The sequence below is a fragment of the Adelges cooleyi genome, unplaced genomic scaffold, assembly GCF_023614345.1.
Source record: "Adelges cooleyi isolate 19-005CV unplaced genomic scaffold, UGA_ACOO_1.1 ACOO_flye_CR_arks_rails_tigmint_CR_PRNA_108, whole genome shotgun sequence".
Taxonomy (NCBI): domain Eukaryota; kingdom Metazoa; phylum Arthropoda; class Insecta; order Hemiptera; family Adelgidae; genus Adelges; species Adelges cooleyi.
The window spans coordinates 1,117,683-1,145,071 of record NW_026095761.1 but is presented as its reverse complement, the minus strand read 5'-3'; the positions used below and the strand labels follow the sequence as shown (position 1 = coordinate 1,145,071).

Here is a 27,389-nt window from a genome sequence, read left to right as displayed (position 1 = left end):
TCTTAAAACTTATTTTACAACACTTGAAATATCATAATAAGTTTTACATTTATTTTTATGTAGCATGATTTTTTGTCAAACCTCATGTTATAGCTCAATATAGTAAAACTGCTCTTAAAAAAATATGCATTTAGTCTTAGAAAATAATATTACATTTATTAAATACATAAAATATATAAAATACATAATGGTTGTCGTTTTCTTTTCAAAGAAAAACTTTGAATTTCGTTCATTCAATTAAAAATAACTTTAAACAAATTAATTACAAACTATCTTAATGTAATAAATTATTAAAATATAAACATTGAAATGTATAACGATTCATTAATAAAATTTGTATAAAATAGTCTTAACGTTTAAATTAATTTATTTTTACAAAGATTAAATAATATAACTCGAATAATTTTAGTACATAACTTATTATACTCTTAAATATATATTTACATGTTACAATTAATTAAAAAATAAAATACTTATATAATAATAATATTTATCATGTATAATTAAAATATTAGCCATATAGGAAATACATATTTTATTTTACGGTACAGGTCGTGAGGACTAGGTAGATTTATGAATATTTCGTTTATAAATCTGTAACCTACACTATGTACCGACTTATTATAATCAACTCTTGCACTAAATACTGTTTTAAACTATATTCTTATAAGTCAAATTTGTATAGTTTCAAATACTATACAGGATGTATCACGATGACCTAACTAAAAGTTAGTGAGGTTTTCTGCTCATCGTGATACACGCTGTACAGTAACATTGATTGACTATAAATACAATATGGAGTAGTCATTTTATTGTCGATTAACTTTTATGGTTTAGGTACTTATATTTATCACAGAAATATGTCAAAATCGTAAAAAGCAATACAAAGTTATTCCCAATAACTTCACGTAATGCAAAACACTTAAAACTTAATACAAAGATTAGGAAGACGGAGTGGGTAAAGGGAAGGAATAGCAAATGCAAAATTTATCAGTTTTGCGTTCGCTATTTTTTCTCTGTCGGTGTGGTTTGCACGTGACTACTTACCGTGTCAATGTATTTTTTCTGAGGACTACTTGTAATGCTATATAAACAAACGTAAAAAAAAAACACAAGTTATTTCAAATTGCTCGAACTGTCGACAGTTTAACGGTGTTTAGAATTCTCCATGTCTACTGATTTTATGTATACTCACTTAATGCATTCTTCCACTTCCTCCAACGTGTCGGACAAATGACTTCCGGTTTCTGGCAACATGAGGACGGATAATCCGCCGATGACACTCACCGTTCCCAACACCATTAACGGCAAAACTTTGCTCACGGAAGACTACGACAAAAATAATCACAACGATTGGCAATTGGTAATGTGATACAAATAACAGGCTCTATTAATTATTATGTGCTTACCAAAAATTGGCTTTAGGAATTTTTATGTAAGTAACCAAAGGGTAAAAAAAATAATAATTTCATCTACGCAAGCTCTTAGCGTGACGTTATTCAAGAATTACAGACACATCACTAACTCGTTAGTACAGAAAAATTTGAGCAAAAATGTTTTGGATTTTTGTTAATTCTGATGATAAATAGGGCAGTCGTCTCGGGGTGGATAAATTAAGAGGGAGCGTAAATCACGGTAGAGGGGAGGAAATAAAGTTGCGATGGAGCGAAAAATAACGTTTGCCTGGTGTACTACATAATAATGGTTAGCGCTGATCTAATTAATAAACTTTTGCCAATGCTGCGAGTAGATATTATGTCGTTAGTTGTTTACGCCTTAATGTTTTTTTTTTTTGGCTACTCTTCATTCAAAACAACCATTATTACCAAGTTCCAAAGATACGGCACCATGATTAAGGCGATTCCTGCAGGTATATTTGAAGTGCCGACGCCCAAATTCCTGATGACGGTCGGGAACAGTTCGGCGGTGTACAGTGGCATAATAACGTTTGACGATGAAACAGAGAATTTGCCAGCCATTACCAACGATAGAGACACCCACTCGTCAGTGTCTACACAATTATTAGACAAAGATTACTATTAATCAATATAATGTTTAAATGGTTAAATGTAAACAGATCATGAGAAACAGCAATTAGTGGGTAGTTGTTGTTCTGTTTTTTACCTGGAGGCAGTACTGTAGTCAACAGACATGCGATACCTCCGGCTACCATAGTTAAACACAACGGTTTTTTCCGACCCATTTTCAAAAGTATGACGACACTGATTAATATCGAAGGGATTTCGACCAAACCTAAAAAAAAAAAACAAAGCGAAAAACAGTTAATTATTTTCCACGCAAAAACACTTATAGTCCGTATTTGAAAAATAGTAAATAAATAAAACTACGACACTTTCATTAGTAAGAGTAGTGATGATATGATTGAATCATGAATACTTTTGCATTAAAATCCCCGAATGGCACGTAAAGAAAGGTAAAAAATAGCAAAACGGGTTTGTTGTACAATTTCTGAGTAAATTACAAAAGTATACTGTGCCACTAACCCGACAGTATGGTATTGATGTAAATATTTCCACCGATGTTGGACAGATTAAGCACAAGGCCGTAGTACACTAAGTATAAACTGAACCACAGTATGTACAGAACCAGTGATATTTTTCTGATATTTTTTGTCCGGAACAGGTCTGAAACTCGTACCTTAGGCTTGCCGGTGGTTTCCAGTTTCCGTACACTCTGTAATAGCCGATAAATCATAAATTAAGTGCCACGAAATTCAGACAGCGTATCAACTACAGAAATATTTTACTGTCAGAGTCATTTACTTACATAGCTAATGATTTTGTCCATGTTCGGCGGCAACGGTTGGTTATTGATCTTGGAAGCTTTTTGCAAAACGACCATAGTCTCATCCACTTTTCCCATGGCCAACAACCACCTCGGCGACTCCGGAATGAACCTATACAAATGGACTTAACGTATGAAGCACTTTGCCGACTTGCCAATAAAAAGAAAAAAAAATAATATTAATGTATAATTTTTATACTTACCAATGTAAAACTAAAAAGAACACGGCGGGCAAAGTGACGCACCACTGAAGAAGTCTCCATCCTCTGCACACATATGCAATACCGGAAATTATAATGTAACTCAGCGGGACAGGAAGCAAATAGAGTACTCCGGCAATTGTCAACCATTTACCACCGACCAATTCCATGCCTAAACAATAAAGTTTACGCGGTATTGTACAATGCTATCGGCGGATAATTAAAAAAATACTTACACAACACGAAGCCGCTGAATACAATGCTGACACAAACGAAACCTAAGACAAATCTTAATGCCAAGTACATTTCGAACCACGGACAGAGAGCAACCATGATGCCAAGTGTCAACTGCATGATAAGAGATGCCATCAAAGTTTTTTTCCTTCCAAATCTATAACGGTTAAATGGCAAAACAAAAAACATGTTTAGTGAATAATTTAAAAAGATAATACGCAATTTAATTGAAAATATACATAACTTGAAGTAGTATTAACTAGTTCATATTTAAAGCCAATTATTATTTCTTGGGTTTTATTCCATATTTACAATAAAATTTTCCTAAATTAATACATTACCAGTTGTGTTCTCTTGGACAAGACATTGCATGCGATCATTGCAGGTTTTATTACACTACATCCTTGGACGTAAAAAAACCACATGAATCATTTTTATCGTTCAGTGTAATATTATTATGTCATATAGATCAAATAATTAGTATCGGATTTTATTAAATTCCTATAAATTACATCTAACCACTAAACTTTCACCGTATTTCAAGATAAACAATATTATTTACTCGCGGCGCAGTTATTAGCTGCAAAAAAACATTTGATCAAATATAAATACTTTGTAGTCATAACCTTATAATATTTCGTGTAACTTTGCAAGTTTTATGCCGCTTATAACCCCGCAAAATGTGATTTATTGAATTTCACGGCTGAGTTATTGTTATAATTAAAACGGGATGGATTTTAACGCTACCGAAAATCACACTTCATGAACCCTTTTAAAAGTTGAATTTCCATTTTGCCGGCATTTGTCAGTGTCGCCACAGAAGTCTGCGCGTTATCGCCTTAAAGTATTCCAAACTCGACTTACCTATCAGACACGAGACCCGAGAAGAAACCGCCGAAAGCAACGCCTAACAAAAACATCATCTCGGCGAAGTTCTTCAAATCCTTTCTGTCACACACCAAATTCCACTGCGAATTAAAAACATTGTTAAGTAAAAATGCTCGACGACACATTTAGGGATAATTCGTTGTACGAACATTGTTGTCGTTATAATTTTAAATTGTTATTATTATTATAATACCTCCGAAGTTATCGTGTCACCAAATTCGGACGTGTTAAATTGCCACGACGAACACTTTTTAATCACATCTTTGTCCGAGTCCCTCGGGAGTACACTCTCAAACGTGTGGTTGTCGAGCAAACCCTCATAGTCGATGTCTCGATAATAGCAAGGGTCGTAGACCAAATCCTAGACAACAATAGTTAATGACATGTAATTTAATTTGTATGAAACCTTAGTCAGCAAATATGGGAAACCAATTCGTGAAGGATAAGCGTTTTTACATACTTCATTAATTTTTGGAGGCGTACTTTTTTTTTTATTACTATTTCTTTCCATTCTGTAACTCTTACTCATTTGCCTACCCTATCGTTATCTCAAAGTCGCTACCGCATTTAAAATGATATAACCCCCACTAGCCAACAGTCGATTTCATCAATGTTCGAATAGCTGCCTATCAAAAACGACCTGAAGCGAATGGTCCTAATTTAAAAAAAAAAAAGTAGTAGCCGTGTATCTTTGGGGTAGGTCAGGCATAATAGAGTTGAGTACAAATGTATGTATATACATCTAAACTTAAGCTACATACGAATAATCTGTTGGAAATGTTATGAACAATTATTCAAAAAAAGGAGTCTATTATATATTTTTATATAATTTGTATGCTTAATATTAAAATTAAAGATTATATTCTGTGTAGTTTATTATTAAAATTTGTAATGATAAAAGTATAAGTTTATTCGGCTTTCCTATGTGTATGTATAATATGATATTTTCTGTATATAATAATATTTGATTAAAAACAGAAGTTTAATACGTTTAATTGTAGGTCAAAAATGTTTAAATGTTGAGTTAAATTTTTCATCTTAACCGATTTAGGGTTTCAAGCAAATTTTCTCATGTAGGCGTTTCAACTGTACATGCTCCTTATAGGGATTATGAGCTTAGGCCGCCACTACTATTAATGGAAAGGTAACAAGACCTACACTTATAATTATAATATTATATGCTGTAAACATTCAAAATAAAAATACATGCCTATAATAGGTACCTATTTATTATACGATACACCTATCCAGTGGTTATTATACACTAATCGCGTTATTTAACGTTCAAGTAATGTTGATAGAGTACGCCATATATGGGGAATTTGATATGAATTCCGGTCTATTTTAATTTGCACAACCGTCGAAAACCTTGTAACTATTCAACTACATAATTCTACATTCTATGCAAACTACTTTTCCATCTGTATAGAGATAAAACAAAAAAGTATAAACATTATTCACACATTCGAGTGGCGTGTAATTTTTTTTTACTATACCGTCTTGTTTACATGAGTGTACAACAAAATCCTATGGCTAAAAGGCGATTGTACACGTTCTTTTATGTACACTATCGCCGGACTGTCAAATTTTAATTACCACTCGTGTACACCCGGGACACTGTAATAATATCGTAATGGCCACAAACAAGTGCGGGTACTCCTCGAACCTAGTCGAAATTCTTTATGTTTAAAAAACGTACACGGTCGGCCGTCGTGGGGCCCATATAATGTACATAGTATTATAGTCGTGTGAATCTCGAGACGATAAGGGAGGGATTCCGAAAAAAAAAACGTTAAGCAATTTATGGATTTTGTTTACTTTTTTGAACTCCCAACCGAACGGGCAAAAACAAAACTAACCATGTTTTGTGACACAACGAACACTCCGCTCAAGTTTTTCCACTGGTCCACGGATATCCGGTGCTCGAGGCCAGGCGGCGGTGCGCACCAGAAGTCCGTATCCAACCCTTGAAAAGTAAGAACGAATATGTGCCACGTACAAGGCAGGTTGAGCAAGGACAATATTATCGTGAGCATCGCTTGCCACCGGCCAAATTCGCCAATAGCCGTCGACACGGGGTCGTCGTACTTCTCGATCTTCTTTTCATCTTTGAACGCTCCGACGGCCACATTTCCTAGAACAGAATAATCAAAACGTCAATTGTTTCATTATTTTTTAACAATGTGGTTAGGCTGCACCAGGGGACCGACCATTGCTCGGTGTTATAATTATTATTTTTAGCAAACATTATTAATACTTTATGCATAATTAAATTCCATACGGACTAGACAGTGCTGTGTAAATTTACAAATAAATATACATACTAGGACGATTCCTAAATGAAACACGGCGCGACGTTGGATAGCCGCCATCCGGCTCCAAATGTTTTCCCAAAAATATTTCCCTAATTTTTTCAGATTTTTATTTCATCCCCCGAGTATCCCAGTTTGTACGTCAAGTTTTTATTCATAATAGAAAAATATGCGAATTTGCAGACGTTTTTTATTGGTACCAGGATAGTTCTTAGCAAGGCGATTAGCATTTTTTGTTGAGTATTAATACACAAACGAATCTACTATTGGATATCAAAATTCGACAAGACAAGAGTCAGGAGATAAAATAAATATCTGCAAATATTTTGTAGCTATTTATTTCTTATTTAAAACCGATTGATATCCAACTAGGAATCACACGAAAAAACAATACCTATATGTACAATTATTGCTCGCCTTATATTGTATAGGACTATCACGCTTCCAACTCTATATCGGATTCGATCGCGCTTCAGACTGTTGTTAAAAAGAAAAAACAAAAATTGTTCGATGAATTTGCGCGAAAAAAACGCTATTAAGAGCACCAAAGTCATGTAAGTGACCGACCGTTACGTGAACCGAATAGAAAGCTACTGTCTCTCAAAGCTTACGCCATATTAAATTACCACCTGATCTGCGCAAGTACGCTTTACATCGTGTACTTATCAAAACGGCAAGAAAATAACGCGTTGGACCTATACAAATACATACTATACGAGTTTAACGGTCACGGGTTAGGTAATTTGCTTTAAAGTGTTGTATTTACACTTTTACAATAATATTAACAATAATTATCATTATTCTATATTAGCGCCAAGATACGGCGCATTCAAGGGTATTGGTTTTTAAACGTTAAAAAATATTCCACCGATGACCTGAATATTGGAGTGGCTCTTTTATTCGTAACTCGATCGTACTTCATTAAGAGCGCATTATTCGCCTAATATAATAATCATAATAATACAACAGCCGGAACTGATATTATGTTATCCACGGGTCCTTGGATCGTTCATATTGTCTGCGGCGTGTGTGTAACTATCTATACCCGGCGAATGGCCACAACGTTATTGTACAATCGAATCGGTGGTCCACACGTTGCGCCTGAGGGTACGGAATAGGCCGCAAGTGCACGTTTCCGGTCGTACAGGTTCCGTTGATCCGTTCTATTCGGTTCGCCATTGAAAACACCGCACTTCGTATTATTATGTTGTAATTATTTGTATTGTATTGAAAACCCGTCCAACGACTTCCCTCGTGTAAATTGATCTGTTGTCGACTACTAATGCCACCACGACAGTCCAGCCACGGGTTTAGAACCAAACGCGAGATGGCCCGGTTCGAGACAAGCTGTAGTAGAAAAAATTATTTCAGACAACGATCTTCTGTGTCTTTCTAATGGGAAAAATTAAATTGTCCATAGGATTTTTACCTATATGAATACAAATTGAGGTCGTCGAGGCTAAATCCCCTAGCCATGGACGCGACTACGGGGATGTCCGAGAATTAGAAATAAGCTCTGTGATTTCAAGAGTTAAAAACCATATTGGACCGACAAGACGTTATTAGTTCTTCCCGTACCTCCTCCAGTCCGTTCCTCTAGTCCGCTCACGATAAAAATTAACCACCAATGAATTCGTAGGCTTTCCATAATGTTCATTATTACACATATTGTAGGAAAATAGAGTACACATACGGGGAAAGGCTCATTGACATTCGTTGTAGGTAACTAACTACTGCTGCGATAGATTTGGTCGTGTCAAGGATAATTCATAATAATATTATGGTTATACAATGTGTCTTTTCTTCTTTCGACGTTGTTCAACAATGATTCATGACAATATTATAATTTATACGTTTTGAAAATGCTTATTTTTCCTTCTCTAAGTAATAATTATATAGTGCACTGAACCAACAATCGTTTACAATATAAATTATATCAAATATATTTTATTGGTCCAAATGAAAATAAAAATTTACTAATTTGATTTAAACATATCCATTGAAGTAAAACATGTATTGTGAACTTCACAAAAATAATGTTTTAAATAATGATAAACTTTTGTTCTTAAAATACTTTTACATATTATTTTATGTTATAAGTAATATATGAAAAGTCTTAAAGATACAAAGCAACCTCAGCCCCCAGCATAAAAAAAAATTCCACCAGGCACTTCTTAACGCGAAATAAGACACTTATTAAGCCACAATTACAAAGATTATTGGCTTGCACATATTTACAGTGAGAAATACATTTTTACTAGTATTATACTAGTGTGTACGTAGCTCGGACCGATCAAAACAAAAATGTACATTATACATATTCATACACTGTTCACTTTATGTGTCGTTACAAAGTCACGGCCGTATGTTTATTTTGTGTGTTCAAGTACCGTGAAATGTGCACGGAAATATGCCATAATATAATTTCTATAGCTTTATATGTATATTTATTATAAACATAGCGATAGACAATAATTTTCAAACTTTATTAAGCCCAAACCCGTAAATTAACATTGCACGGCGATGACTGAGGCCTTGATATATTTCCATACCCACGCTTTGTATTCAAAAATGTTTAATAGAGTTTTATAATAACCGTTTTTGCGGCTTTTACGCAAAACATTGAAATGTGTTCTATAATTAATATTATTATTTTCACTTCCTCGCTTTAGTTTTCCTGGATTAGGTTTTGCAATAATTTTTACCGCGGTGCCCGAAGAGACTACAAACAATATTTATGATTATACCTAGAAGTTGAATAAAACATTCCGAACCAGTCTAGATGCTAACATACATACATTTTCCTATTTATTGTTATTATTTCTTATACTTATCCGACATAGCGTCGGAACTTAGGGCAACTATTATTTTATTATTACAATTATATATATACTTTTTATTTTTTTATTAAAAATTAAATACGATTTAAATAGTGTTTGTAATATGTATGTGTATTGTATATACAGATTGGCTGAACATTTATCAGGCTTTAAAATTCGCTCTTAATTAATCAGCCTTTTTTTTTTAAATTTAGTTTATTGAGACGTTCAGCTTATTTACGCATATTTTATTGTATATTTTTATATAATAACATCTTGTGTTGGATTCGCCGGAGTCAATAGAGTGGTTAAATTTAACGTGGTCGAGTCGGGTTCCATTCATTCCTACATTGTCGTCTATTGACTTTAACTGTTATATCCGCAGTAGGAGTGAGACCTGTTAACGCGGATTGTAGCGCGTGGACACTCGAGTGAAGAAACTCTTACAACCTAAATTGATATTAAGAATTACTAAGGCCGAAATAAAAATGCCAGTTCGGACTACGGGCACGACACTAATAATATCGACTACAGCTGTCGGCTACTTCTGTACATTACCTGCTGTGCCCATAAGACCGTTTAAACAAAGCTGAGCATGTTTCGTTCATTAATACTTTCCACGATGTCCGAGGGTACGCAATATGACGTTAATGGACATTGGAATACTGAACCCATGGTTCGAACCACTAACCATTTTTCATCGCAACATTTCATACTTTAATGACTGCACGTGATTTTCACTTCGTTTCTTTGATTTTACATTAGAGAATATAATAGATAATAGAACGAAAATATAATATCAGTCTTGCGTAGGATAAGAATACTTAGTGTTCTTTATCTTCGACAATTATGTAATTTCTTTTTACGGTTTTAATTGTCAACAATTATGACCTATACACCAATTATGACCTGTATTTTCAATACACACAGTTAAGTGCTGTTTGTTTATTACTAAGAGTAATGTTTTATAGAATGAACTCATAATGAATTAAAAACACAATATTGTATAGAACAAAAGAAAAGTATATGATAAGTTATTGAATTTAAACAGTTAAATTAAATCGAATATATTTGCGCTTAAGTACGAATGTATACAGTTAAAAAGATCACGTACAATATTTGAGTAAATATTTTGTTAGTTAGTAATTAAAATTTACTTTCAAAAAAAGTAACTTACACTACTATTCAATTTTTAATTATTATTAATATAAATTGTTTATGAAACATATTTTATCGTCAGTATCACGAATAAAAGTTTTTAACAGTGAAAATGGTTTCGGTTTAACTTCTAGAATCTAGATGACTTGGGCATGACGAGAGAGAAAATGGAAATCATAATTAAATAGCAGGAGAGATTTAAAGGTAAAGATAGATCAAAGAACGAGTAAATGATTGCCATAAATAAAAAATGACATATAATATATAGTAGAGTAGTAGGCTAGTAGAGTAATGTGAACAGAGATTTGGCCAGTGGCCCCATTTATATGAGGTAAAGCTAGGAAGAAAATGAAAAAAATAATAATCATCATTCATTTTAAATTCAACCTTCTTGGTATTACTAAAGATATGGCTTTATCGCGGATATTTTTCCGTTGAATGTTTAATTGCCGTTTCAGTAAGTTTTTTGTGAGTTATGCACGTTAATATTTTATATAATATCTAACTGCGTACAACACACAAATAATTTATTACAACATTATGCGTTTGAACGCCAATCCAATTCGTTCGTAACTACAGCGTACCTATATTTAAATAGAAAAATCTAGTACTATACTAATGTAACCTATATAATAAAATAAGGCTAAGATTATAAGTAGCAAAAAAGTAGTAATAGGCTTATCGCGTACTTTTAAACCGTTGGTTCCCTATCATCTTATACGGTCGAACTCGTATACTATATAAGTTATTATACATAATGGCACTTAGACTCCTCGTTTATATTTTTTTATAATAACTCAATGAAGAGGCAACTGCGAGAATCCACTATTAAAGCTTATGTAACTTTAACTTTTATTAACCCCTTAATATGGAGTATTAAATCCCTTAGTGTTAGGAAACGACATACAAGCTCCAAATAAAATTATTTATCAATAGAATCACAATTTATTCTTCAGCTCAACATAATGTTTCAACCGTTTTAATAAGACTTATTATCGGTGATGAAATGCTCAATACCATGTTCCCTTCAATCCAAAAAATTCTTTACCCGATAAAAACAAATTAATTCAATTAAACGAAAAACAAACGTATTATGAGTAATTCAATTCTAGTTTTTCTCCAAGTATAAAGTCTGATTTTATTTATTTTGTTTTTACGTTAAAAGAATAATGATATTTCATTAGGAAAATTTACTTGTATACAAATTTAAATTCGCCTACTTAAATGCAGGTATTGTTTTTAACGTCGCGAAAATAAAAATAAAAGAGTAAAGACAATTTACGGTTATAGCTTTTGTATAGAAAACTTTCATTTCTATGGAAATTAGCTTTCTAGTTTATTGTAGCTCGCACTTATGGTAATGTTCTACAAGACGGGATATAAACTAGAGAACTTTCCACCAGTGGATAAAATATTAACATGTTAATAAGATGATTTCTTATTTATACTTGTATGTGGACATTGTTGTTTTCGCGCACAAATAATATTAAATAAATATAACCCTATTTATTATTTTTTTTATTTTAAAACTCTGAAACGTTATGCTTCCGGGTAATTACATCCTAGAATAATTGTTCCGATTTCAAGTATTGTACTTCCGAGTTCCGACCGATTATCTACTTGGAACGACAAACACAGTGCGAAGGATATTAATAGGCAATAGACTGAGGTCATTACTGCTTCGGTAAATGCTTTTCGAAAACGTTTTCAAATACTTTTCCCTATTGTTAACTCACAATCAGATAGGATCGTCTGTTCAAAAGATACTTCAGATTATAATATTGTTATTACTCTATAATATACCAACACAATGGGGACGTTACCGTAGAACCATCTTGATCCACAGACGCAGTGGGACATATATGTGTACAAATTATTGGTATTGGTAACACATTATTTTCTAAAGGCAAAAAACATAAACACAATGATTGTTTGCCGGACAAACAATAATACGATAGAAGTGATACGTGCGGCCTAATAGGCATATTATGTTTGACCTATTTAGTATGCACAGGACTAGAAGATATCGACATGACTATAACACGAATTATGCATACGAATGCCGACTAGAAAATTGCAAAACACTTTTGGGATGCAGTTGTGTGTAAACATATTAGGCGTATAATAACAGCTTGGCGCCATAAAAACACAAGTCGAACCTTTCAAAATGAATTCCCTAGAATATAAACCAAATTATCTTCTACAAGACTTATTACTCAAAAAAAAAAAAAAAATGTAACAGTTTACCATAACTTAGTCAGCATGCAACTGTCATGTTTTTGAATACTTCACGGTCAAAATTACGTACAACGGATTGGAGAAAAACAAAAATAAATCGCAATAACACAAAAGTACATAAAAGCGAATTACACCATGCCCGACTAGTTGGAAAAAAATCACAGTGACTAGAGTGTATACAGAAAAAAAAACATGCTAATTATAATAAGCGATCACGGGTACCATGAACACATTTCTGGTGACGTACAAACATCCAGTGTACATTATTTTTTGTTTACTGTCGGCACATAAAAACCAACGCGGGATTCGAGATACATAAATAAAACTACAGTTCGATACCAGCTGATGGCGTGTTTAAGTGCTTATTCGATTTTGAGCACGACTCCTTGCCACCAATAAGGAATAACGGGCGAACCCATGTGTTGTTTGGGGTGAACAAATTTGGTCACGTCCTTCAACTTTTACCATCTCGGCGAACAACTGTCGAGTAAGTGTGTGTGTATGATTCCAAATGGGACACACAAAAAAAAAAGTCTCTAAAGTGCTCGGCTTCAGTGTGTATAATAAATCGTAGGAGCACATTTATCGTACGTGGTGTATAACGGACTAAGAAAATATTGCGTCTGTCGGTTAAACGTGCGTTAAGATCCATTTTTCGATTGTCTTAATAGAACAACAAGGAGAAAAACATAAAAGAAAACTTTTTCGATCTCAGCTGAGATAATATATTATACATCTATATATTATATTATATATATATAGTAAAACGTGTTACAATACTTTATTGTTGTTACATGCACATACTTTCGCCATAAACTCTACAACACTTTTTCCCCACTTATGTTCGCTTATTTCACTGTTCTCTTTTACAATTTTTCTTGCATTTGAACCACGGTGACAAAAATAAACAGTACATATAATTTAGATTATGTTTCAAATTTAAGCGGTCGTTCGAAACCCTGAAATAAATGCAAAGTACTCCGTTGTCGCGCTCTAGTCAACGAAAATTTTCTTGTTCTATAAAAATCAAGCATTGTTGTTAGGTACCTCACAATCTAAACGGTTGAGAAAAAATTTTTTTTTAACTATTGTTCTCATTGCAACTTATTCCAATGACACTGAAACAATTTCCAAGACAGTCCGTGAATTTGAGATATTCAAGTCAAACGTCAAGTGTTAATCTAACGAGCTGTTCGTCTTTCGGCCATGGTTAGCCTTAAGGCTGTGCTCTTGTATAGAAATCCATGTATAAAATTTGATGGTTAGATGTATAATGTTTACTGCATGTCTATTTTAGAACGCATTAGTATTTCTAACACGATTTAGAATAATACAGTTTTATTTGTTGTGAAAACTTATGTGTATGTAAATCTAAATGTCTTAATGGCGAGATACTTATGGAGGTATTGATAATTTATGCCAGCTGATTGGCAAAGTTTTTAAGCCGAGAGAGTAGATCTTGTTTGTTAAACAGTTTATAGCATTTTAATAAAATGTCACTACACTTACACATATATGCAAATTGTAATTGGTAACGTAGCCAAGACTGTTGCACATGTATTACGACACAATATGATACAAGTTAAATTATCATATTTTGGTGACGTTATTTTATATTTTTCTATAATAAATATCTTCTAATTATTGATTATTTTTTATCATAGATTAAAACCGGTAATTGATAAATACAATATGTGTAATACTTGACTACATCACTAATACCAATATTTATTATTTATATATGTATGAATTAATGTAATTATATTTGTTTGTAAACTAAAAAAGTATTAAATTATACTTATATACAGGGTGATTCATTAAGGATAAAACATTTATTCTCTCTTTAAAAAATTGTAGTTATGTAGTTATCTTTTTAAAGACAATTTAGTTTATGTTGTTTTACAATATTAGACATTATTAAAACTGTTATCTTTTTTATTTATTGCAAGAGCTCTATCGACTTTTAAAACTTAAATGGCAATGTATACATTTAGTTAACTTTTAAATAAAAAATAATTTTCTGAAAATGTTTACTGGTAGTCCAAGTTTAATAACTTTAAAATTAATTATAAAAAACTAATTATCGACCAGTCAACATTTTCAGCAAATTATTGTTATTTTAAACAATTAATTAAATATGTACGGTATCATTTGAAAAACTTTAAAATTGCAAATCGTTTAAGAGAAAACGAGCGTCTTATCCTTAATGAATCACCCCGTGTAAACATTAACAAGCTTTTGATTTGACTGAAACTAAGTTCAATGTTTTGACATGCAAGATTTGTCATACAATTATTGAACTTAACCTTAAAAATGTAACTTTCAAGAAAACTGTCTTAACTTCCTAATGGAATAGAAGGAACCGAGCCTGCTTATGAAATAAATAAGGTTACCGTTTCGGTTTTTGTTATTACCAGACAACCAGTACAATAACAACTATGTAAATAAACAGTAAAATGTATAGATCGGTTTCCAAACTAATTTTGTCACTATGGTGGAGTATGTATATGTACACTGTGTTGATAATTATTATTATTTGTATCTTCTTTCCGCGTGCGGTTGTCCATGCGGCAATCCTGTGTGCGATGGAAAGTGAAATCTTGTCGATAGCGTAACAATAATAATAAAAAAAAATATATAAGAAATAAGAAAGGAGGCAAGTGGGTTAGCGGTTACATGCTTGTTTCGTGTGTACCAGTATCATTGCGCAAGTATCTTAGAGGTGTTATTTTTTTTTTTCCAAACGGATCAAACAAGTTATAATTCCCTTTTACCCGAAATAGACACACTGCGTAGACACACTCGGTAATCTCACTTAGCTCAAACAGATCGGAAACCGCTCGAAATATAGTAGGTATAATTATTTTGAACTCAATATCTGTTGTACCCAATACCCATAGTGCTACCTACGCGTGACACTAATATTTTTATTAGCAAACTAGTGGACGGGAAAAAAAATCAAAGGGGAAATTCGCATCATTTATTATCCGTATATAATCAAATGTAAATTAAGAGTGTTATTAGTGTGTCAAACCGTCTACAAGCTAGCTGTATCGCAGTAGTATTGATTTCAATTAGAAGTTTACTACACAAATTTTTAATGTAAAAACCAAAGCTTACAACCAAAAAAAAAACAAAAGTAACGAAAGCTGTGCTGGCGTTTCGACACTACACTAATAATATACACAAAATATTAAAAAAACTTTTCTGAAGTGTTAACCCTGTGTGGAAAAGGTGGGGCAAATACGGCCCCCATTAATTTCTGGGGCCGTATACGTCCCACCTTGTCCACGAAGTGTTAAGGATAATCGTAGTTATAAATAGTTTCTTCGTAAAGCCAAGGTGGTGCTTACATTTTTTTGTTATCCTTCATTACGGTTTTTAATATTTTTCTTGAACTTTTTTCGACATTTTCCCTTTGGTTTTCTTTTCCTCGAACTTCTATCCCGGAATTTATAAAAAAACAATCATTTAATACATAGTAACAGGAACGGTCGCCCGGGAAGCCTGCGGTTACAAAGGCCATTTCATTATATGTTTATTAATAAGTGTTTTGTAAACAATTTTATTACCTCCCCCCCCCAAAAAAAAAACTAAAATAAATAAATAAAAAAAGTAGAAGAAGAGTGTTCAGGTGACTTTACTCGCTATGATCTTAATAAATCATCAAAAATTGCAAAAACTTATAAGCTTATTAGCAAAAACATAATAAATCCACATTTAAAAATTTGACAGAATAAGTAAGAGTAACATTTTTAGATTTGAATACAACAAAAAAACACTTTTTATAACGTTTTTAATAATTAAATAATGATTATTGTTATACGATTTACGGGCCATCAAGCCCTTCCAAATATTCTTTTATAAATCGTACTATTCGATTAATTCGAAATATTTAATTATTTTTTTATTGTTTGGGGTGCATTATTATAATTTTATCAAGCAAAAAAAAATTAGACTCAACCTATAGAAAATATTAAAAGTAGATACTTTTTAAACTTGTCAAAAATCTCGCAAACCACGCGATATCCTCAGAAAAATATAGGTATTGTTTGCTAAAAGCATTTTAACTTTTAAACCGGTCTGAAGCCTATCGAAACTGATGTGTTTTTTTTTACATATTTTTATTCGGTATACCGCGAAGAACTCAGTCGCTTAGGCCGGGTTGAGTATTGGAAAAAACTGTAAAACTCTTAAACGATTTTCTTTAAATACCTATATTATACTAAGTTTACAGTTAACGACAATATAATCTTATTTCGGCGAAGCAATAATTGTACTTGTTCCTAAACTTGTGTATCGTTAATACCGTGTTATCAATAATGGCCCGTTGTTCTTAATGCCCTTTTAATTCGTTTGCTTCCCACAAGCTGGTCGTTAATTCCTGCGATACGTATCGACTATCCGGTAATGCGAAATTATCGTTAGCTTATTCAAACATTGTAATTCGGCGGGACGAACAATATTCTGGTTTTTTTTTTTTAGAAAAGGTCCACGGAGATGATTAAAACAAAACGGTCGATCTCGTGCACAAACGCTAATTACGGAGATAACGCTAGCTGACATTAAGAGCCTCGAGTGCGATTTGCCATGCTTATGATGTCTATCCAAACCGCGGTACGATAGTGTCAATACGATACGGACAGCGACAGGTTGGTGTATTCAACAGGTGGCAAGTACTCACGTTCAACGGTGTAGTTTTTCGATTGTCTCCTGAATATTTTTGAAAATATCTTGTCGATGACGAACGTCGGTATTACCGTCATGGCGACGAGCTTTGCACCCGTCGGTCGATTCGAATTGACAGTATACAATATAACTGCGATATTAACAAAAACTATTTATTTATTTTTTAATAACCGCCGACGTTTAAATTTGCCGACGTTACGGTACGCCCGGCTTACAGTAGTCCAAAGGCACGTTGCATGTGACTGAATTATAGCGGCCGGCAAGTGCACCAATTATTATTATTCTCGGGAAGAGGACGCGCCGCCGAGAGTACAGGTACCACAAAGAGAGGGGACGGCAACAGAGTGTACGTTCGAAATAACAATATTGGTTTGTGCACTCAGCGGTTTATCATCTCGTGTGTGTGTGTGTGTATGTAATGATAATAATATTAAAATAAAACAAAATACTATATTGCGCGCGTTCGTAACTCAGCACGTTATATACATTTTGCACACACGATATTGCACGTCTTGTATTATCGTAATATATTGTACGCCCCTGAAACGATTGTCAACTTGTGCCCGCACCTTAACGCACTTTTTACCCCGGTCACAGCGGGGACTTGCCGTGGAAACACTTGACTTTTGCCAACAACGTGTTTTTACACGTTTGGAAAATTCGAGCTTATGAAAAAAAGCACAAATTGTACGTAAAAAAAAGACCAGTTCGATAAAACTTTTCGTTTTATATTCTGCCGTTTTGCGTACTTTTTTGTAAATTTGTTTGTTTTTTTTATATAAATACATTTAACATTTTTAAAACAGCTACGTTTCTACCTTTTAATTTTTTTTTATTTGACAAAAAACTTATTTTAGATAAATAAATAACTAACTGTTTTGAACATTTTGATGAACAGATGTTTTGTTAAAAAATATAAAAAGCGAATTCATGCATAATTAGTATGATAATTGTTATGAAGGTCATTTTTTTTGGCTTACACAAAAATTTAGTCTACACACTATTGGTCAATCGTCACGATCTCAGTTTTTTTTTAAGGAATTAAAATAAATGCCTTTTGAAAGTATATTTTGGCAAAAACCCTATTTTTTTACAATTAAAATTGGTAACATTTTTATTTTACACCAAATTGGTACCTTATTACATTTACAATAAGTCGAATTGAAACCATCGACTTTAACCACCGTTATGGGCACTGTGGCAGACAATCTAGAAAATTATAAATTTTCATAGAATATATTTTGTTATATTATAACCTAGTAAATTCTAATACCATACCTATTGTTATTATTTTATGTAAAAATTTTTAAAAATGTTGTCGGTTTATTACTACAATTCACAAATTAAACTATAGCCATATTACTTTTTACAAATGCCTAATACTTTTCTTCTTTGATTTATTGCAAAACATATTCAATCACGAAAAGTTTTTTGCTTCAAAACTTGATTTCAAATCAACAGCCTTCAATCTTTATTCCGTACAACAATCCAATGTTATATGAAAAAATGTGCAATTTTTTTTGTTGTATTGCATTATCTTACATTAAACAAGTATAGGTGAGTTAAAGTGCAATCTAAATTTATTTCCTTGTAACGAGGATGAGAATCAATACAAATAGCTTTAAGTCGCAGTTAATTAACACAATTTGGGTTGCTATATCTATTGGTTAAGGCGGTACAAATATTTAACAACAGCTGTAAATATAAACAAACTTCTTTCCTGTAATTCTTTTTGTATTATTTGGCACAATAGCTACGTACAGAAACGCGCAGTATATTATATACACCAAATAAAAATTAAAAACCTTCCATCAGGATAATGACCTTATCCGTTGACGCATTTGAGACAATTCTAAAGTCAATCCGATATTATCATCAGTCATCACCACTCCCGCACAATCGAATCCATCGGCGAGGTTTAATTTTTCAATCTATATCATGAATTGGCCAAAGACAACCTTGGTTATGGCCGCTAAACTTTTGAAAATGCACCGCATAATAATATTATGTAGAACACCCATAGGCGACCGTTTGTTGGCACAGTGTTAGCCTGTACTTTATTGAATAATTGCCGGTGGCAGACCCATAAAGAGCATAAAATAATAAAGATAACGCCCTTGATTTGGCATCCTTATCGGATTCTTAAGTCTTAACGTGTAACGTTCAAGATTTTAGCTTGTAGCTCGGAAAAATTACGTTATCTTTTAATAACTATTTAAGTATGTCGAGTTGAAAATCGAAAAAAGAAAAAATATATATATATTTATAATATTCTCCACTCGTGACCACTTCATATTGAAACAATCTAAAAGATAAACTTTCTCTCTACAAAACTAACATAACCTGCAGTTGTTCTTCCCAATAAAGCTAAAAGTTTAAAAGTAAAAATATAAATTTGTAAAAATTACTATATTATTTGAATTAGCAAATAACTATTACCTAGAACCTGGAAGACAAAAAAAAATTGATTATTATCTTAAATTAATTTTTATATTATTTAAATAACATATTTTCTTTTTATGTTTTATCCGTATAAATGATAAATTTAGATTTATTATCTTTTTCGACACTGAGTTTATAATCGGTTAAAATAATATGTATTTTGTGTATTATTTTAAGTATTATTTAATTTTTCTACCTAACAAATTTTAAACCTAAAAATCTCTCCCCCTCTATCTATCGATAATTATTAAATTTCATGAAAGTTATGATATTAAAAATGACTATCTGTTTACAAAACTATATATATTATTATTGTTGTGCCTATTTAAAAAAAAAAAAATAGTAATTTATTCAACGTTTACGCTAATATGCACAATATTAAAGGAAAACCTTGACAGTGACAATATAGAGTTATAATAATCACACGCGTTACGTTGAACTTCTTTCTTTTGACTGAATTGCACTCAAAAGTACACATTAATTATTATTTTCTGATACGGTTTGATGAATACTTGAGAGTTAAAAAAATAAAGAAAAACGCGTTTGACCCAAAAACTGACCAGCCGATATTATTGTATTGTACATTTGGCCACGATGAACCGATAAAATCAAAAGCTAATTTGAATCCGAAAAAAACATTAACGGTATTGTCAATCATAATCGAAACGGAAATAATTGTTTTCTCCACTTAAAGCCTTTACTAGTAGTTTTCTCTACTTGATTAGCGGTATTGTATTATTATATATTATCATTGCAGACGATGACCATGAATTGGCAGACCGAGGCGCCTCTTTGGGTCAAAGTATACACCGATTGTATTTTTTTGCTTTCGTCGAAACCCACAAGACCCGCCGCTCCTGGATTATATTTCTTAACCCTGTTTGATGCCAAAAATGGACATTTCTATTCAAGCCGCATTCCCTCTACGAACATAAATATTATTACTAGGTATGATATTATTTCATAGTTACAATCGACGTGGTAAATCATTTTTTGCCATCGCCATGACTGTCATCATACTTTGTTGTAAACCGGTTGACCAGGATAATAATATATAAAATGATAAGCATAATTATTGATTAGTGTAAGACAGACACCTCGCATAACGGTAACGGACTGCATAATCATGATAATTGCGAATAGGTATCATAATATTGTTATTATTAATCTTATTTTGTAGTGTCATATTATTGTTATGAGCCGTCTTATGGGAATTGAATGCAATATTATTATTAGGTACACACTACGACCGTAGATATAATTTCAGGACTCCCACAGGGTGAAAGTTGCTCGGTTTTTTTATACACACATATATGTAACTATAGGGTATAAGAATTTTCGAAGAAACGATGAAGACAATATCCGTCCGGGCAAGTTGCACAATAATATATTATTATTTTTTCATTGTCGCGTTACATGTGCTTTAATCAGTTTGGTTAATTTTTTTACGTCGGTCAGATTGATTTTTAGCTTCACGATGCGGAGCTCAAAAGATGTTCTTTTTACATTGATGTGTTTTTTTTTTGAGTTTTTATTACGTCTAGACCCTATAGTAAAAAAAACATTTAGATATTTTTAAATTATTTTTTAAACCTACGGCGCGCTAAAATTGTTTAGCTAGAGTACCTATTGGCTATTATATATCAATAGTTGTTTATTAGTAATAAAACGGCAACGAATTACTAGAAAAGACCCTAAGATCGACCCAAGTATAAAATCTTGCTACAGTTGTTTTTTTAGACAGACACAGCGCGACTGATGAAAAATCACAATACATCGACAATATTTCAGTATTATTATTTATCAGTTACATTTTATATTGCTAATAAGCGTGACGTTATAGATAGGTTGTACTACTATTATATTTATAATTAATACTTGTTCGAATTACAATTATTAATATAACAATGATAAAAGAAAAACACGTCTTAAAAGACGTACATAATATTATATGTATTTTGGTTGGATATGGAGGTCGGAGCCAAGAATGTATTAGTATTACAATGATGTGTATTTATTCTTTACAGCCAAAACGTCTGATATTTTTTTTTAATGTGAGCTAATTTCATCCGTTATACATTCAGTTGACCAAAAAAGAAGTGATTTGAACAATTTAAAATAAATAACCGAACCTAGCATGAGCTATATATCCATATCTACTCCGCACACTTCCGTGTTATATGTGAGCTAAAACAATAAAACTAAATGTTTTACAAAATTGGTTTCAAAAAATATTAGTAAACAAGACTTACGTCTAGATAGAATCGACGTGGCCCACATAAACTACACCCCTAAAACTATATTCACTGAATTTATGACTGAGTTTGCTGGGTTTTAACCAACTGTCTTAATTCACTATTATTTATGTTTTTATGATCAATTATACAGCGAAAAATAAAAAACATAAAATTGATTCATTAACTACCTTGGAATGAGAATTTAATTATTTAGTAATTGAAAATTTAAAAACAACTGAAAATACATGTGACCTAGACAAGGAACCCACGGGTTATTACAAAAAATAAACAATTAGTTGCGACACTTATTTCAGATATTTTCCCTTAGGCTATTCGTACAACTTAAAACAGACTTCGGGGTCACTACCTTAGTAGAGACTAGTTCTTCGGTTCTCGATTAAAAATTATACATTGTAATACATAATGTGGTATTATAGAACATTAGAATATAATTTAAATTATGAATACAATTTTATTATTATAAAACAAAATTTATTTATTGACACAAAATCTCTCGCGTTGTTGATGTTCGCCCACATACTTAGTACTACTTATTACTCAGTGACCAGGGTCAATGATTTTGCTATATTGGTTTTGACAAGCCACACAACACATTACCGATCGTTTTGGCTCAATGAAATTATAGAAGAAAAAAAAATTACACTGTTTCGTGGTACCATTTATCGACTTCGGTGTATATCGACTGGAGGTTTTATAATTAATCGTTAACACGTAGTTTCTGGCTGTCAGCGGGTCACGGATATGTGAGCCCATGCTCACGTCAGAAAATAGCGTTAGTTACTTTGATTTTTCAAGTACTACCTATGTAAGTACGATCGGGTGTTCGTATAAGTATTCGTAACGACCAAGGTTTCCCGTTGCCGAGTACTATCGTCGACGATCGCCTACGACCTATTAATTGCGTTTCTATGGAGTTTTTGAACTCCGGGGCAAGGATTAATAACGGTTTTAATCGTTCCGCTCGCATTTGGTCATTATCTAACATCACTCATTTATCTCATACTCATATATCTTATCATGTTTCCTTATCACTCATCCTGTGAAATTCAGCTAAGAGTGCTAAAATTGTCAGTTAAGGTTAGGAGTTGGTGGTTGCCGTGAATTATACAATCTCATTTTTCAAACATTTTAGTATCGTAGAGAGTTTTAAATTTTAGTCTTAAATTGACTAATATAGTCTATTGAAAAATAATAAACCTACATAGGCAAAAATTCAGAGGCTGGAAAATATTCAACCCTTACAGTGGAAATCAATATGTAATGAACTGTTCATCGAAACTGATTTCTTTTCTGTAAATCTATAATCGACCAATGTTATAATATGATAAAAATGCGAGTTACATTTTGCATTAAATAATAACAAAATGTATAATTTTATAAAAAAAACCATGGCTTATTTTTATTCAATACAAAGTGAAATTTAAATAATATCACTGAAAAATTTGGTGAATACAATTATTATATTGATCTCACAGTAGGATGTAATTTAATTTATCTAATTAAGGTATAAGTATAGGACTAATAACTATGTAATAGTTAGAACTTGTTAGATTCGAATTGAAATAGCTATCGTATATAATTATCGTCGGTATCATAAAGATTCGCTATGCATGCGGTCACGCATACTGCGTAACCAACCGATAAACGTCAAACAAAGTGTTGATAACAAACCAGAAAACTATAAACATATTATTTTGGGGTCTCGTGAGATTACATGAATTAAAGAATGAATAAATTCAATTTTTAAATAAATACATGCGAGTTCGACTGACATTGGCGCAACTAGAGGGGATGCTGAGAAAGGTCAAATCCTTCTTAACTCGTTCAGGCTCTAAAATAATGTCAGCAACAAAACAGACATACAAATTATAAACCTTACTTGAGGGATGTGTCTGACACATCCCCCAAGTAAGGTTTATAATTTTTACTGAAATTCTGAGGGAGCTTTCAGATTTTTAAAAACGTCTGAACTTTTTCAGCACCCCATCTAGTTGCGCCTCATCGAGTCAAAATTGAAAAAATCCACCTACTTTTTTGAAAGGCTCTCCTCGTTTGTACAACATATACTTTTTATCAATATTATAATAATTAACACCGTACAAAACTCATAATTTTCAGTAATAAACACTAAGGCATAAAATCATTAGCTGCACAAAGTTAGCATGACCGATGAAACCAGGTTAAAGTTAAAATACTAGATGAAATATTTTACATCAGCTATAACATGTTTTTAATAAAAGATCTGAAAAAAAAATAATATATATACATACATATATTATGTTTTATACGACATAACAAACGATTATTCATTTTTGTTTTACGCGATAAACCTAAATGATATTTTAAAATATGTTTACATGAATTATTCGTGCAAAAAAAATTGTATAATATTTCAATTCCACTATTATAATCTTAAAACATATAATTAATTTTCTAAAACATACTAATTTACATATTATTAAATAACAAATAAGTAGGTAGATTTAGCAAACAAATGTATAACATTACCTAATTTATGTGAAGATAATCGCCAAAAATCGACCTTCTAACATATTTACGTTATGTTGTCAATGTAAACGCCAATTTGCTCAAACCTAAAACGGTTTTTCTAAGGACGTAATAATTATCGTTATATATATATATACCTACATATACATAGTTTTTTTAACCAATTTTTTTCTGATGTGAATAGGGCGGAGGAATGTTATGTTTTTTTAATGAGCTGATCCTCGCAATATGAACGATATTTAAAAACAGCCAATACTTTCTCAGCGCCACATCAATGCTAAAACTATAGATACATAATATGTTTTATACAGTATACAGCATACACTCGAGACGATTGAAATATCATAACGAGTAAACTGATGTATTACAGCAAAATCGCAATGAAATATTATAGTACATTATGTACAGAGTATATCTTTAAAAACGTTTCATTGGCCGTTAAGAGGACGTCACACACCCGTTATTTTCTACAAAAAATCCGCCTTGCGCAAATTTATTTTACAAAGGCTATAATCAAAAATAAGCAACCAAATTTTTACATAGTATAGACAACAACATTGTCTGTCTTCTACCATGGCCCTTTTTTAATATTTCAACCAGTTAATGAATAATTAATTAATTAAGTAAGGACATTTTTGACTTTTTTAAAAATGATATAGCGTTAGTTGTATTAGGTATATCGAAAAAATACGGATGATGGAACACAGATAATTTTGTCATAAATAATATGTATGAATTTCTCTCCTTAACTGTATATGAAGCCTGAGAAAAATTAATCCGCGCTAAGCAGTTTTGATGGGAAAAAAATTGTAATTTATCCTATAGTCATGACTGTGATAGTCTGACAAAAAAAATGGCAATCAACAAAGTATCCTCATTACTGTATTAATAAGTATACATTATAGTTCAAACTCTAAATTAACATTTTTCGAAAAATTGCCTATACTTTACTCCTTAGAAATGGCCGGTGTGGCGCCCTCTTAAAGATTAATTACAGTAAATCTCTTATAATACCTTTTGTAAATGAGTTCCTCGATTTAATATAACAGTTTTATATATGCACATCGATAATATATCAATGTTGGGGTGGCAAAATAAAGTAGTCAATTTCCATCTACATAACAGTAATGTCCGTGTTTTTTCAGCGATGAGGAAAATGCTAATTTGAGCATATATTTCTATTGGCCATATTTTTCCCAATTGTTTTCACGATGTCGGCAAAATAGTAGGTACAATGATAATATATAAAATATAGTATCTAGTAGATACAAATGATCGAAGGCCCGGACACTTCAATGTAGCCCTTTCACTGTTTCACCGTCACATTGGCGTTCATGGAAATACCGAGCAAAACGGTTCCACCCATGCACACGTCCGCGCACAATCAATCTTATCCATCGATGCATATTATATTTTTATCTATGATTAATATTATTATTAGTAACCCGAACGGTGACCGATTTTATGCGGGATTCTTCCCGGTCAATGGAGGCACCTTCGTCATAGAAAATATGGTCGGACCGATGGTAAATGGCATCTGTATATTTTGAAATCAATGATAATAATAATAATGATAACAATAATCGTATTCCTATTGATAATCAATACAAATATAACCGGTCAATGGGATACGAGCCGTTTGATAACAAGCGCGGTGTGGTTGGTAGTTAGAAATTGTATGGCCCCAAAGGTTTGGCGCCTGACAATATAAAATTTGCCTGTGCGTCGAGGACAATCTGTTTTTTTAATCGAATTATTGTCGTCCTCATCGATGATGTAAAAGAAAAGCTTCGACTGAACAAAACACAATCTATGTGTGTGTGTATAAACCTATGCGGAAGCGGTATATGTGGCGACAATGCCCGTGAGCCGAGTACAGACGAATTATTAAGTGTCTCTTCCGGGAATCCTGTCCAAGAAAGCGCAATGTACGATTTTCAGTTCGAAGGCCGTAAAAAATTCAATAAAATTAACTAAAAAACATTTCTTTGTAATTTTCAAGCTTAGTTTTTATCTGGTAATGGAAAAAATACCAAATTTATAAAATATATATAAAAAAAGTTTGAAAAAATACTATTTAACCTAATCAGAGTTTTTTTCTTATAAAACTATCCTTCATTATATTTTTTAACAAAAAGAACAACAAGCTTTGTTAGATCCGCTGGTTTCAATTTTATTATTGTTTAAGTCTTCTTGTCTTCCTTTTGACATCTGCTTCGAAGTTTAACATTTTTCATTACCTTACATTTATCATTACAATACATTGTAATGATATTTTTTAATTATTTTACAACACATTGACTATGTGTATCAGTGTATCTATAAAGACGGCTACGTTATTTTACAAGTTCAAAAGTCATGCTTAATAATTAGCGAGACCAAAAGCTATGTTCATAGGGCATTGGGCTTATAATGTTTAATGCCGTTTTTTTATTAGTATGTACTTGGAAATGTCAGTAAATTGAAAACGGAGCCCGTCTCGAACTATATTTAAGCTTCTAAACAATGTTCTTGATCTTTGGCTTTGATGGGTCGAAAACTAGTTGCTGGTATACTACCTTTCATAGACTTAATGGCCGATTTCTCAAGTAGCCCACAGCACTTTTCGAGTACTACCCTCGTTCACTCAAGATGCGCATGAACGATTTGACGTTAAGGGGATAAGCTTAGCGTATTTCTATGAAATTAAATCCTATAGACTATAGGAAACCCGCAATAATGGTATCCTTCCAAATTTCCAGAGCGTATAACAAAATATGTACAGGATGTGTAATGAGCCAAATAGCAATGCTAGTAACCTAACCTAATGGACTATAAAATATATATTATTACTACTCA

The 27,389-nt window shown here is 32.3% G+C and overlaps 1 protein-coding gene across 2 annotated transcripts in view; it reads right to left on the bottom strand.

Moving 5' to 3' along the window:
• Window positions 1-261: 261 nt before the first annotated feature.
• The window catches only part of LOC126844095 (organic cation transporter protein-like), a 45,469-nt gene continuing 18,341 nt past the window's right edge, over window positions 262-27,389 (bottom strand). Inside the window, exons 1-12 of one of the 2 annotated variants that reach the window (XM_050581974.1) lie at window positions 17,339-17,602; window positions 5,987-6,261; window positions 4,321-4,488; window positions 4,104-4,207; window positions 3,242-3,396; window positions 3,009-3,177; window positions 2,788-2,917; window positions 2,505-2,694; window positions 2,125-2,253; window positions 1,827-2,011; window positions 1,196-1,329; window positions 267-1,084 (exon numbers count right to left, since the gene is read on the bottom strand). In XM_050581974.1, the coding sequence (XP_050437931.1) occupies window positions 1,006-1,084; window positions 1,196-1,329; window positions 1,827-2,011; window positions 2,125-2,253; window positions 2,505-2,694; window positions 2,788-2,917; window positions 3,009-3,177; window positions 3,242-3,396; window positions 4,104-4,207; window positions 4,321-4,488; window positions 5,987-6,261; window positions 17,339-17,420 (1,800 nt within the window). In that variant the 5' untranslated portion in view covers window positions 17,421-17,602 and the 3' untranslated portion in view covers window positions 267-1,005. Of the gene's footprint in view, window positions 1,085-1,195; window positions 1,330-1,826; window positions 2,012-2,124; window positions 2,254-2,504; window positions 2,695-2,787; window positions 2,918-3,008; window positions 3,178-3,241; window positions 3,397-4,103; window positions 4,208-4,320; window positions 4,489-5,986; window positions 6,262-17,338; window positions 17,603-27,389 lie in introns of those variants that run through there. The other variant, XM_050581968.1, reaches the window with a different exon arrangement.